At 48.4% G+C, this 13,331-nt stretch overlaps 6 protein-coding genes across 6 annotated transcripts; 3 read left to right on the top strand and 3 right to left on the bottom strand.

Annotated features, from left to right (window-relative positions):
• Nucleotides 1-160: 160 nt before the first annotated feature.
• On the top strand, nucleotides 161-2,509 carry P175DRAFT_0560223 (uncharacterized protein). The gene is made up of 4 exons (XM_040900967.1): nucleotides 161-402; nucleotides 896-1,205; nucleotides 1,283-2,202; nucleotides 2,259-2,509. The coding sequence occupies exons 1-4, from the start codon at nucleotides 379-381 to the stop codon at nucleotides 2,352-2,354; spliced, it is 1,350 nt and encodes a 449-aa protein (XP_040749723.1). The 5' UTR covers nucleotides 161-378; the 3' UTR covers nucleotides 2,355-2,509.
• Nucleotides 2,510-3,059: 550 nt separating this feature from the next.
• On the top strand, nucleotides 3,060-3,970 carry P175DRAFT_0560222 (uncharacterized protein; the record flags this gene model as incomplete). Its single annotated transcript, XM_040900966.1, has 2 exons — nucleotides 3,060-3,473; nucleotides 3,931-3,970. Exons 1-2 carry the CDS (start codon nucleotides 3,256-3,258, stop codon nucleotides 3,968-3,970), a joined length of 258 nt encoding a protein of 85 aa, XP_040749722.1. The 5' UTR covers nucleotides 3,060-3,255.
• Nucleotides 3,971-5,038: 1,068 nt separating this feature from the next.
• On the top strand, nucleotides 5,039-6,512 carry P175DRAFT_0504253 (VIT1/CCC1 transporter family protein). The gene is made up of 3 exons (XM_040897814.1): nucleotides 5,039-5,394; nucleotides 5,449-5,791; nucleotides 5,883-6,512. The coding sequence occupies exons 1-3, from the start codon at nucleotides 5,325-5,327 to the stop codon at nucleotides 6,391-6,393; spliced, it is 924 nt and encodes a 307-aa protein (XP_040749721.1). The 5' UTR covers nucleotides 5,039-5,324; the 3' UTR covers nucleotides 6,394-6,512.
• Nucleotides 6,513-6,571: 59 nt separating this feature from the next.
• P175DRAFT_0495714 (DUF4202 domain-containing protein) lies at nucleotides 6,572-7,225 on the bottom strand (the record flags this gene model as incomplete). The annotated part of the gene is made up of 1 exon (XM_040896091.1): nucleotides 6,572-7,225. The coding sequence occupies one exon, from the start codon at nucleotides 7,223-7,225 to the stop codon at nucleotides 6,572-6,574; it is 654 nt and encodes a 217-aa protein (XP_040749720.1).
• A 749-nt stretch (nucleotides 7,226-7,974) lies between these two features.
• Nucleotides 7,975-9,507, bottom strand: P175DRAFT_0495713 (uncharacterized protein; the record flags this gene model as incomplete). Its single annotated transcript, XM_040896090.1, has 3 exons — nucleotides 7,975-8,058; nucleotides 8,132-8,769; nucleotides 8,889-9,507. The coding sequence occupies 3 exons, from the start codon at nucleotides 9,505-9,507 to the stop codon at nucleotides 7,975-7,977; spliced, it is 1,341 nt and encodes a 446-aa protein (XP_040749719.1).
• An 836-nt stretch (nucleotides 9,508-10,343) lies between these two features.
• P175DRAFT_0444367 (putative C6 transcription factor) lies at nucleotides 10,344-13,032 on the bottom strand (the record flags this gene model as incomplete). Its single annotated transcript, XM_040894227.1, has 4 exons — nucleotides 10,344-11,424; nucleotides 11,480-12,242; nucleotides 12,303-12,801; nucleotides 12,883-13,032. The coding sequence occupies 4 exons, from the start codon at nucleotides 13,030-13,032 to the stop codon at nucleotides 10,344-10,346; spliced, it is 2,493 nt and encodes an 830-aa protein (XP_040749718.1).
• Nucleotides 13,033-13,331: the final 299 nt, after the last annotated feature.

The raw sequence follows: 13,331 nt of genomic DNA, 5'->3' as shown, positions 1-13,331 counted from the left end.
AGCATACAACAACCCAATCAACAAATCAGAGAGCGCTAAATTCCTCGCTTACCACTAGCGTGTTATGTTTTGCCCCACCTGCCCCTATATAATCTCCAACCCCCCGACTTCCATTTCACCCTTTTCTTCTTTCTTTCTTCATACTTACCTTGTTTGGGTGGCTGCGATCAAGAAGGCGGCTTACCACGGATTGGTCCCTGCATTGCACAGCGCGGCGGAACACTTCGTTCAACGGCCTTCGGGTCATTGACAGGCGTATTCTTTGGCACTTTCCTCTCTCAGAGAAGAACCCTTTTCATCAGGTCTTGGGCTATATGCTTGAGGGTGGAGAAGAGGTTTTGTGGTTTTGTAAATTGTAAGAAAGGCTCTGAAATAACCATGTTGCTTATACAGGTTCAGCATGTACGTATATTGATATGGTAATTGCGCTGCAGTCCAAGTACTACCTGGCTGTAACTTATTCCCTGGGACTTGTTGATTTGTACTGACTCCGTTCTTAACTGTCAACATACTCCGTAGTACTCCGTATGCAGGATTATATCAGTGACGATTACTCGGGATTTCTTCTGCAACTTTGACAAATGAAATTCATGTAGTCGTCATTGAATAGATATCGTTCATCAATCGCTTCAGAGTTGGTCGCGTGCCAATGACTACTATGTAGGAGTCTCAGATAGTCACTTCAACACTGGCTTTCGGGTCACGTGAAAGCCAGGGCAGTTGGCTCGACGGTGAGACAGTTCTTCACAACATCTACACACACAGATATCAAGTAAGTACCTAGACGGCTGATGTTGATCTGTCAGCATCCTCTGCGAATTCGTCTAGACATATCCCATGCCCCCACGAACCCGACGACTAAAACGGGGCGAGATTACCTACTTAAGTGCGGAAGACCAAGGAGTTCAATGTATTACATCGTTTAGAGTTCGTCGGCCAACAAGAACGATTCTTCTCTTTCCTTGAGAGCAAATCAGAATGGATTCGAGATATTGTTGCACATCATTTCAATCAACAATCTTGCGGTATCAGTATTGCCTGCAGAACGGAATGGCTTCACGGTAGTTTCAATGTCTGCATACCAGTAACCATCGACCAGGGCCCACGCGTCCTCTTTCGTTTGCCCTTACCTTACCGTGTTGGAGAAAACTTCAGGCCTGGAAATGCGGACGAGAAGATTAGGTGTGAAGCTGGCACGTATGCTAGTTTACCCGGCTCGAGAATCTATCATTTATTTCCCGTTGTATCCACCGCTTGCTACGCTGGACACGACCTTTTCTAGGTCTAGCGACTCTTTCTCGTTATGCTCGCTACGACAGCCGATTGTCTCATAAATATCAGGGGATGCCAGGTTATTTGTTGATTGAGTATATTGAAGAGTCAACCGGAACTATGCTGTCAAAGACATGGGATGCACAGAAGGACAATATTGAATTGCGGACCAACCTCTTTCGTGACCTCAGCCGAATATTTCTGAGCTTTGCGCGGCTTCCACTGGATCAAATAGGATCTTTTATCGTCTGTGATGATGAAAGTTTGCGCCTGGCAAACCGACCGTTATCCCTAGGACGTCAGGACCTAGAAAACGAAGGGATACCTATTGATATGCCACGCGGTTATGTATACTCGTCAACTGACTCCTATGTAATTGATTCGCTTGCTTATCACGATAGTCGGCTACAGTGTCAACCTAACGCAATAAATGATACACATGATTTCATCTACCAAACGTCAACTCTTACTGCTATGCGTACAATACTTCCACTATTTTTTCGACGGGAGCTTCGTCGAGGTCCATTCTTCTTCTGTCTTACTGATCTCCATCAGAGCAATATTTTCGTTGATGAAAAGTGGCACATCACAGCTCTGGTTGATCTGGAATGGGGATGCTCTCTTCCCGCTGAGATGATACAGCCTCCACACTGGTTTGTTGACCATGCTGTTGATCGTATAGATGCCAACGAGTTTGATGATGTCCGACGAGAATTCATGGAGATCCTCGCAGCAGAGGAAACAAATACGTTCCCTAGTGAGCCAAAATTGTCGGGCATCATGAACAAGGCCTGGGAAATGGGAACATTTTGGTATACCCTCGCACTGACAAGCCCCTCTGGGCTATTCACCTTATTTGACAAGATGATTCAGCCTGATAATGACAAAACACTGCCCGGACGATGGCTCATTCTATCAAGTGATGACATGGTATTGGCACCGGCACAATGTACAAATCCTGAAACGCAAGCTATCCGACAGAAAAGATTATGACCATCTGCTCCAAGAAGCCTTCAAGGGACAATAAATCACTGGCTCTGCCCCTGATCTTCGGAAACTCCTTTCTCCACAGCCTCTTCTAACAAGCGCGCAATTCTTTCCTCTGATATCCTCTTTCTGTTGTCCTGAGCAGCTTTGGCTGAACAGTATTATTCTGCCCAAGTTGGGGGGTTGGCGTTGGGCAAATGGTTATGCAACCATCAGGCACTAATCCTAGGTCAGCCGACACTGTATAGTCGTGCGTCAGAGAAGCATTTTCTTGGCACGCGGCGTCCCTTACGAGCTTAAAGGCCTTAAAGTACTGGCCTTCGGGGATGGTAGTCCTTCCTGCGTTGAATTTAGCGGGTTGGGTTTGCTGTTGGCAACTACAAGGATAGTGAGTATTATTCCAGGTTTCGCTTTAAACTGGTCGGTTCTGATAGGACAGTTGGATGCAAGGGAATTCTATATAATGAATATTATTAGATATTCATCCAACTGCTCCCCAGATAGGCTGTCCGTGGTAACCTACCTGACGGTCGCAACACGCGTTGTATTCCTAGAAATATAAAGTATAAAAGTATGATGATAATATATATACATATGAACCTATGGAGCACAGATAGAACCTTATCGACAACACTGGCAATACTAACTACTTCACAACCCCCACTACCATTGATCCTGCAACAATAGAACCCCCCCTCAGATATAGCAGCTGAAAACAAAACAATATTTATCACCTGGTTCTAAGTTGTAACTCGCCACTGAAGCAGTTGATCACCTGACAACAACAGTAAGCAAAGCATCCAACATCCGCAACTTCAATGACGTAAAAAGCTTCCGCCAACGTTCAAGGTGCAATAAATAATTCAACTCGAATATCTTCCTTGACTATCCATCGATTTCACACTCTTCCCCACCCACTGCCTGCCCTCCAAACCCGAGATCCCATCTACTGTTGAAAAAAAAAAAAAAAATCAAAAAATCAAAATCAAAATCAAAATGCCTATCCCCGTATACTACACCGAGGGATGCCAAGAATCCCACCCCTCCAGCGAAGCCCGAGCTGGCGAAAGTCGCGCCTCCGATACCACCAACAGTGCTAGCAATGCTTCCAGTACCGGCTTTGGAAGCGGCTATACCTCTGCCCTGAATGACCAGGGCGAGCCGTTGAGCAAAGAGGAGGCGGACCGGTTGTACGAGGAACGCATGGAAGAGGAGTACGCGAAGCGGGAGGGGGGTGCTTAGTGGACAGGTATTTCTGTTCCTTGTGTGAAAGAAGAATCTCTATTTGTTATTTGTACCAGAGTATACGTATGTATGTAAAGATGCTAAATAAACCTGTTGATATACCATTTACGTGGAGAGAGAGAGAGAGAGAGAGTATTTGATGTGTAGGCGAGGCTACCTAGGTAGAGCTGAACCAAAAAAAAAAAAAAAAAACCAAGGGCGAGGAAACCCCCCCATTTCGAACCCAGAGCTATCCAATATCACGTTTATATCGCTGACACTCCTACCTCGAAATGAGGTCGGTAAGTGTTCAAAAAAAAACTGGTAGCTTCTCTTTGATTGAGCGTGTCATCCTTAGTGCAGGGGCCATGCTAATCTTCTCTGTATCGTTTCAAATTGACCAAATGCCCAAAGGGCAACAGGACCTCTTTACGTTGACTTATATAGGAAGACGGGAAAGGATCTACGGGGTGTGATTGGCTGGTAAGCGAGGACGGCCCGAGCGTCGAGGAACACCAAAAGTTGAGTGCACGGTGCACCACCTGGCATCAACGATTGTATGCGGAGGTGAGGTAGTTGGCAAATTATGGCCTTGAAAATGCACAGTACAGGCTGGACTGTGTGATTAGTCTCTGGAACTTACTGAGCTATGAAAACCACCATCCTTGCGGTTAAGTAGAGCTACTTCTTGTTGTTGGAAACGAAGTGTCCCATGGCCAGTTCCTCTCTCTGAATGAGGTTGCAAACATTCACACAGATCAAGGACTGGGCTTTCCAGCCTCTCAAAGACTAATCAGAGATCGGTAATTGCCCTTAAGATCGATTTCTCTGCATTTCCGAGGGAAAGCTCCATTGTGAGACGATAAACCCAAATGCAACTGGGAGAAAGCGAGACAACCAGAATGCTTCGAGGAGATCAAGACGAAAGAGGGGTCACAGAGATAGACAGGTACGGAGTACTCAGTACATTAAGCATTTAGAGATGAGTGGGGCCTCATCTTTTCTCTGAAAAATCTTCCCGAGGCGCTTGGTCTGCTTGAAACAAAGTGGGATACTACTTGAGAGTATACAAGCCCTGACCATCTTGACTGTCCTTTATCACCCATGTCTTTTAATATCCAAGATCTGTTCCATCCTGGAAAATTACCCCCGAGTATTGCTGCCCATGCAATTCAGAGTTAACGATTTATAAGGTTGTATTTCGTCCTGTTTCTTCATGATTTCTCCGTTTGACGAGTTTGAAGGCAAGTACAATCGATGTACTCGATACCGGAGTAGATAGTTACTAGTTCCCTCCGAGCCCCAAGTCCGAGTCCGAACGCTAAGGCAGGTATTCGATCTAGAAAGATTAGCACACGGTCTGACCATTGACAAGCGAGGTAATTGTAATCCCCTCATGGGCGAACCAATGGATTGGAGGATATTCACTGTCGCATCTGCAAACTTGCCTGCATACCTCAAATTTGCTGACTATTGTCGCAATGGTGATTGGCCAGACACCCGGATCTTGCTGTGGGTGCGACGCAGAAAAAAAAAAGATTTTGTTCATAGTGAGGGAAGAGGAGGGGAGATAAATATCAAGTGTTTCTTCTCGAGATGATTTAATCATTGTCAGACTGATAGTTTTTGGCAGCATTGTCTCCTATTCGTACTTGGTTAAGATCCAGCCTCTTTTACCGTGACGTCAGTTGCCAGAGCGAGTCTGGACCATCGTTGATTACTTTCTCCCTATCTAAGGCTCTTTTTTTTTCTTTTTTTTTCTGGGGTCAGTGGACGACTTAAAAGGGGTTGAATTCGTCTCAAAAGTAAGAAGAAGAAAAAGAAGAAGGAAACCAGGAACAATGGCTTTTCTATTTCTTAAGCAGAGGCTGTTCCCAAGCAGCAGTCGTAACCCTGCATCTCCAAACTATAGTTCGTTTACCCTATATACTCCCAAAAGTCACCAGGGAACTGACAATTAACCAGATAAACCCCTTCTCGCTGCAGATGATTCCAATACTCCTCAAATCATCCCAGAGGATCATGACCAAGACCTCGAGGCCCAAAGGTCTTATCAGACATTCCGCACCCCGTCACATACTTCTGATACAGCGAGCACGGGCAGTGCCCAGCGATCGCGCATCAACCCTCGCATCGTCTCAGATGCCATTCTCGGCCTATCAGATGGTCTTACAGTTCCCTTTGCCCTGAGTGCGGGTCTCTCAGCGCTAGGAAACACAAAAGTTGTTGTTCTGGGAGGACTCGCAGAGCTTGCTGCGGGCGCCATCTCTATGGGGTTGGGCGGATACGTTGGGGCAAAAAGCGAAGCGTATGTCTTCCATCTTGTTTTTTTTCCCTTGCATCACACTCTCTAGAGTACCTACCTAGATAAAAGAAAAGCCCGTTCTAACCCCTCGCAGCGAATCCTACCAAGCCACTGTTCGGGAAACAACGGAACTCATCGAATCCTCCCCTTCGGAAACGGCAGCAATTGTCTACGATATCTTTGCTTCCCACGGCGTCCCAGACGACGCCATCGCGCCCATCAACTCCTCTCTTCATGCGTCTCCAGACCGCCTACGCGAGTTCCTGATTCACTTCTACCACAAGGAGTCCGAGCCGGACTGCAACCAGGCCTGGACATCTGCGATTACTCTCGCACTCTGCTACTTCGTCGGTGGCTTTATCCCGCTTATCCCCTACTTCATCGTGTCCCATGTTCTGGTGGCACTGTACGCCAGCGTTGGTGTGATGGGCGTTACCTTGCTGGTGTTTGGGTACATCAAGACGGGTGTCGTGCGCGGCTGGTCCGGCAGGGACAATATCATAGCGGGCATCAATGGCGGCCTCCAGATGTGTGTTGTTGGAGGGGTTGCTGCAGGTGCGGCTATAGGGTTAGTTCGATTGATTAACGGGGGGGAAGTTTCCTAACGACCACTGATTAACCTGATAATGACACTGGAACGATCTCACGACCCCCAAAAAAAGATTCCTACCTAGTAGGTAGTTACATATATCCCTATGTATAATATAATAATATAGCACCTTCATGATACATAAAACATCTTCCTCCACCATATATATATATAAGATAAAAAAAAAAAAAAATTCAAGCTAAAGCCTTCGCAACCAACTCAGCACCCTTCCCCCCCAACTCCATCCCCAACGCCATCTCCCTCCCCCTCCCAGACATCTTGGTCCAAGTCTTCCTCAGAATCCCAAGCACCTTCTCCTCCGCATACCCGCCCTGGAACTCCTCCAACTGATCATCCAAAAACACCAAGCACGCTACATCCTCCAACACCTGCGTTTCCGCATCCGCACCCGCACCCGCAGACCCAGAACCCGGCTTGAGCCCTTCCTTCCTCACCAGCGCCGCAACCCTCTCCGCTACATCCCCCTCATATCCGCCCGCAATGCACATCTCGCGAACCAGCTCGGCCTGGCGTTTCCCCAGGTACGTGCGCCACGCGTAGTACCCTGCCCGGGTCGCGGGGTATTCTGTCCGCGGCACTTCCCAGCGTTTCAGGTGCTGCGCGCGAACGGCGAGGCGCAGGGCGTCTGAAGCGGAGGGGGTGTGGAGAAGGAGGTACTTGGTCATTTTGTTGGCGTAGTGTAGTTCGTAGGGGATTTCGGTAGGGGTTGCGGTGGATGATGATGATGGAGGAGGAGGAGGAGGAGGAGGAGGGGTGGTTATTTTTTTGGGGTCTTGTGCGTGTGCGGCGTCGATTAGGGAGAGGGTTTTTTGGAATGGGGTTGTCATTGTTGATTGTTTCTTCTTCTTCTTCTTCTTCTTCTTCTTTTTTAATTGTTTTTGGGTTGTGTGTTGAGTGGTGAATGAGTAGAGTTGGTAGAAGAATACTGAAATATGAGTAGACTCGTGGCGATGCCCCACGTTACTACTCCGTAGTCCGTAGTCCGTACCTATGTAGGGAACTATTGCTTGAGCTTTCGGGACATATTTGGATAAATTATCTACTGTACCACGGATAAATGATAGACTGGATTCTATCTAGCGTAGCTTTGTACGGGGCCGGTCACTATCAGTATCCATCACTCGGCCTCAGCCTTGAAATACAGAGTCTCGCCATGGGCGTCGATCAAAATAAGAAAAACCAGAATCGCAAAACAAGTAACACAGTGGAACGAGGAGTAAAAAAACATCGCCATTACAGCACTTGGTGGTTTTGCCGTTAAAAAAAAGAAAAGGTAGCGATTCCAGAACAATCCTTTCCGCAAATAAGCATGCTACCCCTAAACGCCGTTTCCGATTGAGTAAAGCCGGGTATATCCAGCACCGTGATGCAAAAATGTACTGAGAAATAAGTGGAAGGCCAAAGGCCAATCCATCGTCCTTGGGTCCCGTGGAGCATCTGTTCATAACACATCCTGTAGTCGACATGCGCCTGGGATGTAACGTACCTACGCGCATGCGTAGCAAAATAAACATAAAGTCGAAGAAAAACGTGCAGAAAACTGCTTTTGCTCCCGTTGTGTTTCCGTGCCATTCGCTCACCTAGCTCCAATTCCAAACATCCCCACTCCATAGCTACCGCCTCTCTCTGGGAGAGGCGTAGATATCTTCGAGACATGATCCTGCAAAAGTCCGACGGTTAGTGTCCTCATCGGATTGCCAAAGGGGGGGGGGGGGGGGGGGGGGTTGAAATACCTTCTTTCGCTTTTTCTTCCCAACTCCTTCGCCGTTTGAATAGTATGCGCCATCATCGTCATCATCGGCGTAGCCTTCACCATAGCCAACAAAACTGTTGTCGTCATAATGCCTCTTCCGCCCACGGCTGGGCCGTGATCGCTCTTGGTCTGTGGGTGCAGAAGAACCGTTCGTTTGAGTAGGTACCCGTACACCATTCGGGGCAGCAGCAACTTTTTTGGCGACTTCTCCATTGCTGACATGTTTCGCTGGCTTTTCATGACCCAAGACGTCTTCCCAATAATCGTTGTTCGGTACCGTCCCCGATTCCATTTTCATGGCCTTCATTTGGAGATTGTATAACGCTGAATCAATATCTGCCACTTTAATTTCTTTGCCGTAAACTTTTTGGTTTTGCCATTCTTCTTCCGGCCACATCGTCATGTGCCTGAGTCCACCAGCAGTAGTAGAATCGATTTTCACCGGTTTGTTCCTTCCTGCAAGACCTAGGCCCTTCAGTTTACCCTCGTATGACTTCCGAAGCCTATTGATCTTCTCGCCCGTGACCGGGTCCATTCTTGCAACCGATTTCGCCACAGGTCCTAACCCGTACAGCGAGATAAGGTCTAGTGTAGGGTCTGGTCCAGTCGCAATATGGGCTGTAAAATATCATAGGACAGAGCGTTAACAAGGTCTCAACCCAAACAGATATGGGGAAAATATGGGTGGTAAGTGTGTACTGCGGCAACAACCACAGTAAGGACTGGGGAGGTCTTACAGCTTTTGCAAAGATGGAAGGCCGATGAGAAATCTCTCTGCAGTGAGTCTAAGCTGGGCCAGTTAGGGTTATCTGTATCAATGTCCATGGCATCGCCATGATGAGCCTGCGTAGAGCTGGCCATATTCGCCAAATCGCGAACTCCTGTTGTTGCCTGTGATCCTTCAAAATTCCGATCGTGATCAGTCCGTCTGTGTTCTGACTGTTGACTGGGCGCCGCACTGGTACTAGCAGCGGAGGGGGCTCCGATTTCCGACACACTGGCCCCGAAGGACTTGTCTATATGGTCGGGATCCACGCTGCTGGCTGGAGTTGGGAACGAATTCGTCATGCCTGCTGTCGGCTGCTGGGAGGCCTGGGTAGACATAGGCGTAGAGGAAGGAGGGGAGGAGAGGTTCGCAGGTTGGGATGTCGCCTGACTAGGAGATGCTTGCAAGGATGCGAAACTGGAGGCATTGTTCGAAGCGCTTCCCGACATCAACGGAGGGGATGTCGGGGTCTGTGGAATCTGACCGGGGGGAGATGCCGTAAGAGAATTCTCCTTGAGAGAAAAAGCGGCAGGAGATGAGGGTGAAGGAGGTCCTACTCGGAATGACGCCGAGGAGGCGCGATTGGACATGGGGTCCCCCAGGTGGAAAGGGTGGTACGGAGGAAGAATAGCCGCGAAAGTCTGAGCAGCCTTATCCTAAAGCCCTAGTCGAAGATCTCAATCGAGCTTCCTTTGGCTTAGGGCAGAATACGGCAGACTCAGGCAAGAGTAAGAAGTGGAGGAGGGTGAAAAAAAGCCGGTCGAGGGTTCGCTGAAGCGACGTTTGGACGACCGTCTTAGAGGTCACACATGCCAATGAGTTGACTCTGAGCGCCAGCAGAGTTGTCGGAGATGTGACGGCACGACGAGGTATAGCAAATGGGTGGAGGAGTTGATAAACGGCGGGTTGGGAAGGGTAGAGAGATCGATGCTCTTTGATCCGCACTATTGGAGTGAAACAGAGGAACTTGAAAGAGATGTTGGATGACGGCAAGAGGCCGGAGAACACGTGATTCCAGCCCTTTTGGGGGGTTGACCCGCGCTTGTAATTTACCGTCACGGCATGGTTTTAGCGTTCCGTTATTTTTCGCCGGGGGCGTGTCCGGTAACGGCAGGAACATTACATACCAAAGTTCCCAAGAGAGCCTACTGGAAGGGAGAAGTGGGATTTACTACAAGTGCTTATAAGACATTCATTCGTGATAAAGTAAATGCAGTAAATGGTATCTGAATTTAAAAGTATATTACTCGTTATTGTAAGTGGACTCGGAAGTCCTCAAATACAGTGCTATGAGTAACTGATCAATTGCACCAAATCAAATAAATGTTATAAAAAAAGTTCGCCAGTTTCTCGAGGCCCAGTGTGAGATGCTCCGTATATATGTGAGGGGAAAAGAGAGAGAAAAAAAAAAAAAAAAAGGGCCGCCTCACGACTGGTAATATGCAGTCGATGTCTGCATTGCTAGCTGAGTTGTGACATCAGGAATGTGATCTGGCAACGAGTCCATCAACTCAAGCTGCTCTTGTTGGCTCAGCGCCCTTCCTCGCCATGGACCCTGAGGGTATTCCCCATTGAAATACTGCGAGTACTGGTCTCCAATGGAATCTACCCAGCCCATTGGATCCATGAACGCATCCGAATGTCCTAGTTCGGCACCCGTTGTGGTTGCCAAGGAGAAATTGGGATCCCAGCCTGGAAGGCCCCGAACTACTGAAGGAAACGAGTTGAAAGGTGTGGATGGATCAAACTGGAGTTCGGCACCAGAAATTGGAGTGGTTTCATATGATTCAAAGCTTAGTGAGTTTTGTGCACTGGCTGGCGCATGCGGTGGGATACTGGGATCCCACAAAGTAGATTCTACCGCCTTCACCGGGTCGACATTAATAACCGACGGAGTGGTGGACGTTGGGAAAGGCAAGGTTGGGTCCACTGATGGACCTCTTGAGAATGTCCCTGCAGGTGTGCTACCGGCAACGGAAGAGGTGGCTGGCCGGATGTTCTGTGAGGGGAGTGAGGCAGAGGTACTGGCGGGGCTAGCGATCGATGGCGGAGAAGTGATGTCTTGAGAGGAGCTAGGTGTCGGATGGCTCGAATGGTTTGAGGGAGAATGAACCACAAACGATTCATCAGTGCTGTATGCTCTGAGGCATGCGATGATGAGGTTTTCGTAAAGTATGAGGGCTGACTGGACTCCAGGCCATCTGGCGGAAGCTAGTGAGAGCGCCTCTAGGGCAACTGAAATGTACCCTTCCACTTGGTCCAATGGATGTTCCTTCCTGATGTCGGGATACGAAAGAGACCAAAGGATTGTATTTAACGCCATGAATAGCGATTGAGTGAAGATCCAAGTCAAATCTACCGAGCCTGTTGCGATCTGTTCCCTCTGCATGACGACATTAAAGACGGAGGCTTCAAAGCACATCTGCGCTGCATAAACAGACGGCTCTGGGATTTGAGGAGAGGGTCGGAACATGAAAACGATCATTGTGTTTTTGCGACCTTGGAACCTACAGAGAATGTATAAGCACTCTAGAATAACCTCAAGGGTGAACAGTTTCTCACCATGTTTCACTTAGGCCGCTCCCACTGTCATGTTTCGGACAAGAGGATACCCAGTAATTGAGCTTATCAAGCATATGCGCGAACCACGGGTCTTGGTCATCAAGCGGAGTTTCCCTTTTATTCAAATAAAGGGTTCGCCGTATCTCCAGTTGGAGTAGCCGCATCTTGAAGAAGTGTATGGCGATGCACTTGGGTAGGATTAACTTTGCGTCAGGGTGTATTCCTTCCCGGGTGACGTGTTTATCATCTACCGGTTCGAAAAATTTCACATTGATGTGGTCATGGTTGACAGAGTAACAGCTGGGGCGTCCAAGGCTATGAGAAAGTCCGAACTCCATCGACGTGACGATCCAAAAGAGTCTTCTTCGCATGTCGATTTCCAAAGGGTCCAGCGGCTTCCCATCCCGCGACTGGCTGATGGTGGCTTCTTCTGTGAGGCCCAACTCTTGACATAGTTTAACAGCCATTCCAACGACCCAATAAGCCGCGGTTCGTGTAGGGGTCAACAAAGAATACTGGCCGATCATGACTAAACACTGTAAGGACTTGAGATCCATTCGGTTCAAAGAGGCTTCGAGATACGGTAATGCGGCAAGGTAGTAGCTGTCCGCGAGTCCTGCAAAGGATTGACTCATCTTTTGCATGCTGATGGCAATCACCATTCGCAACTGGAAGTTTTGACACGGGTCGTTGGACCCGTTGAACACCTCCTCGACCTCCTGTCGGAAGGTGGGAATATGGAGTGTTGGAAGCATTGTTTGTGCTGGGAGAATAGTCAACTCAAAGAAACATCAGATAGGCCAGTAGTAAGAATACAACATACCCTTAACGACAAATACATCGATCAGTCGATAGGTCACATGTTTCAATGGCAAGCTTTGCTGGGGCATTGAACTGATGATGGGGTAAATTTTGGACGTTGGCTTCCCGCTTTCTTGGCTAAATGCTGATTTGATCACTTGAGCTGTTGAGTCGGGGACGACATCCTTAATGCTCTTGGAAGATGTGTTTTGTTTAGCCATTTCCATGACCAGACGAGTTATTGCGATGCCGCTAGATGGCCCCAAATATCTGGCTTCGTCATGTTCTTTGAAGCGAATGCGGCCGGCTCCTCTCACCATCAATTCTGCATCGGCGGCATGTTGGAAGTCCTTTTCAACATCTTGCAACTCTTGCTCCAACTTTCGAGCCCTATCGCGCAATTGAACAATGTATGTTCTGGATATTGTCGACTTTCGAGCCGAATCATAGTAAACGCACTTGGCATTGCTGCGTTCACATGGGGCGCATCTGGGGATCCCCGGGTCGCATCTGGACTTGCGCTACACAAGTCATTAACGTGAATCTCTGGTTTAAACAAAGCAACAGAGGGGGCGCGAGACACGGGGGAAGTGAGAGTATACCTGTCTGCACCTGGTACATGCGGTTAAAGTGTGAGCGATTCGACCATCAGGGGTATGACCCGACGGATCCGATGGCTTGGACACCGGTGGATTCCATGGATTTGTGAATTGAGGTTGCTGAGTTGCTGCTGGGTCAGGCTTGGTCGCCATGGTTGTTTTCGAGGGGGCCAGAAAACGTGGAGGGTTTCGATCGACGGGCGGACGGTGGTCGTTTAGTATTCCATGCAATCAACGCTCCAGACCGTTTCTTTCCACGTTTCTCCACAATATTATTGTCGAATGAGATATTCAGGTCAGGTCTTTAAGTGCACGCGATTGTGCGATATTGAGTGAACACCTGATGAAGTTGCGAATTGGACATAGTCAGGGCTTGCCCCAACGTGACCTGGCTGCAAGGCGGGAGTGATGGTGACTGAAGGAGAGCATGAGGGTGGTACAGAGGGTCGAAT

Source organism: Aspergillus ochraceoroseus (assembly GCF_002846915.1).
Source record: "Aspergillus ochraceoroseus IBT 24754 chromosome Unknown P175scaffold_8, whole genome shotgun sequence".
Classification (NCBI taxonomy): domain Eukaryota; kingdom Fungi; phylum Ascomycota; class Eurotiomycetes; order Eurotiales; family Aspergillaceae; genus Aspergillus; species Aspergillus ochraceoroseus.
This window is presented reverse-complemented; position numbering and strand designations above follow the sequence as displayed.

Excerpts from the sequence above, each read along its gene's own strand:
- P175DRAFT_0560223 (XM_040900967.1), top strand. The coding sequence starts at position 379 with ATGTTGCTTATACAGGTTCAGCAT. Across the intron at positions 403-895 it reads TGCTTATACAGGTTCAGCAT|ACCAAGGAGTTCAATGTATT; the intron begins GTACGTATATTG and ends TAAGTGCGGAAG. Across the intron at positions 1,206-1,282 it reads TGAAGCTGGCACGTATGCTA|GTCTAGCGACTCTTTCTCGT; the intron begins GTTTACCCGGCT and ends GACCTTTTCTAG.
- P175DRAFT_0504253 (XM_040897814.1), top strand. The coding sequence starts at position 5,325 with ATGGCTTTTCTATTTCTTAAGCAGAGGCTGTTCCCAAGCAGCAGTCGT. Across the intron at positions 5,395-5,448 it reads CCCTGCATCTCCAAACTATA|ATAAACCCCTTCTCGCTGCA; the intron begins GTTCGTTTACCC and ends ACAATTAACCAG. Across the intron at positions 5,792-5,882 it reads GTTGGGGCAAAAAGCGAAGC|CGAATCCTACCAAGCCACTG; the intron begins GTATGTCTTCCA and ends AACCCCTCGCAG.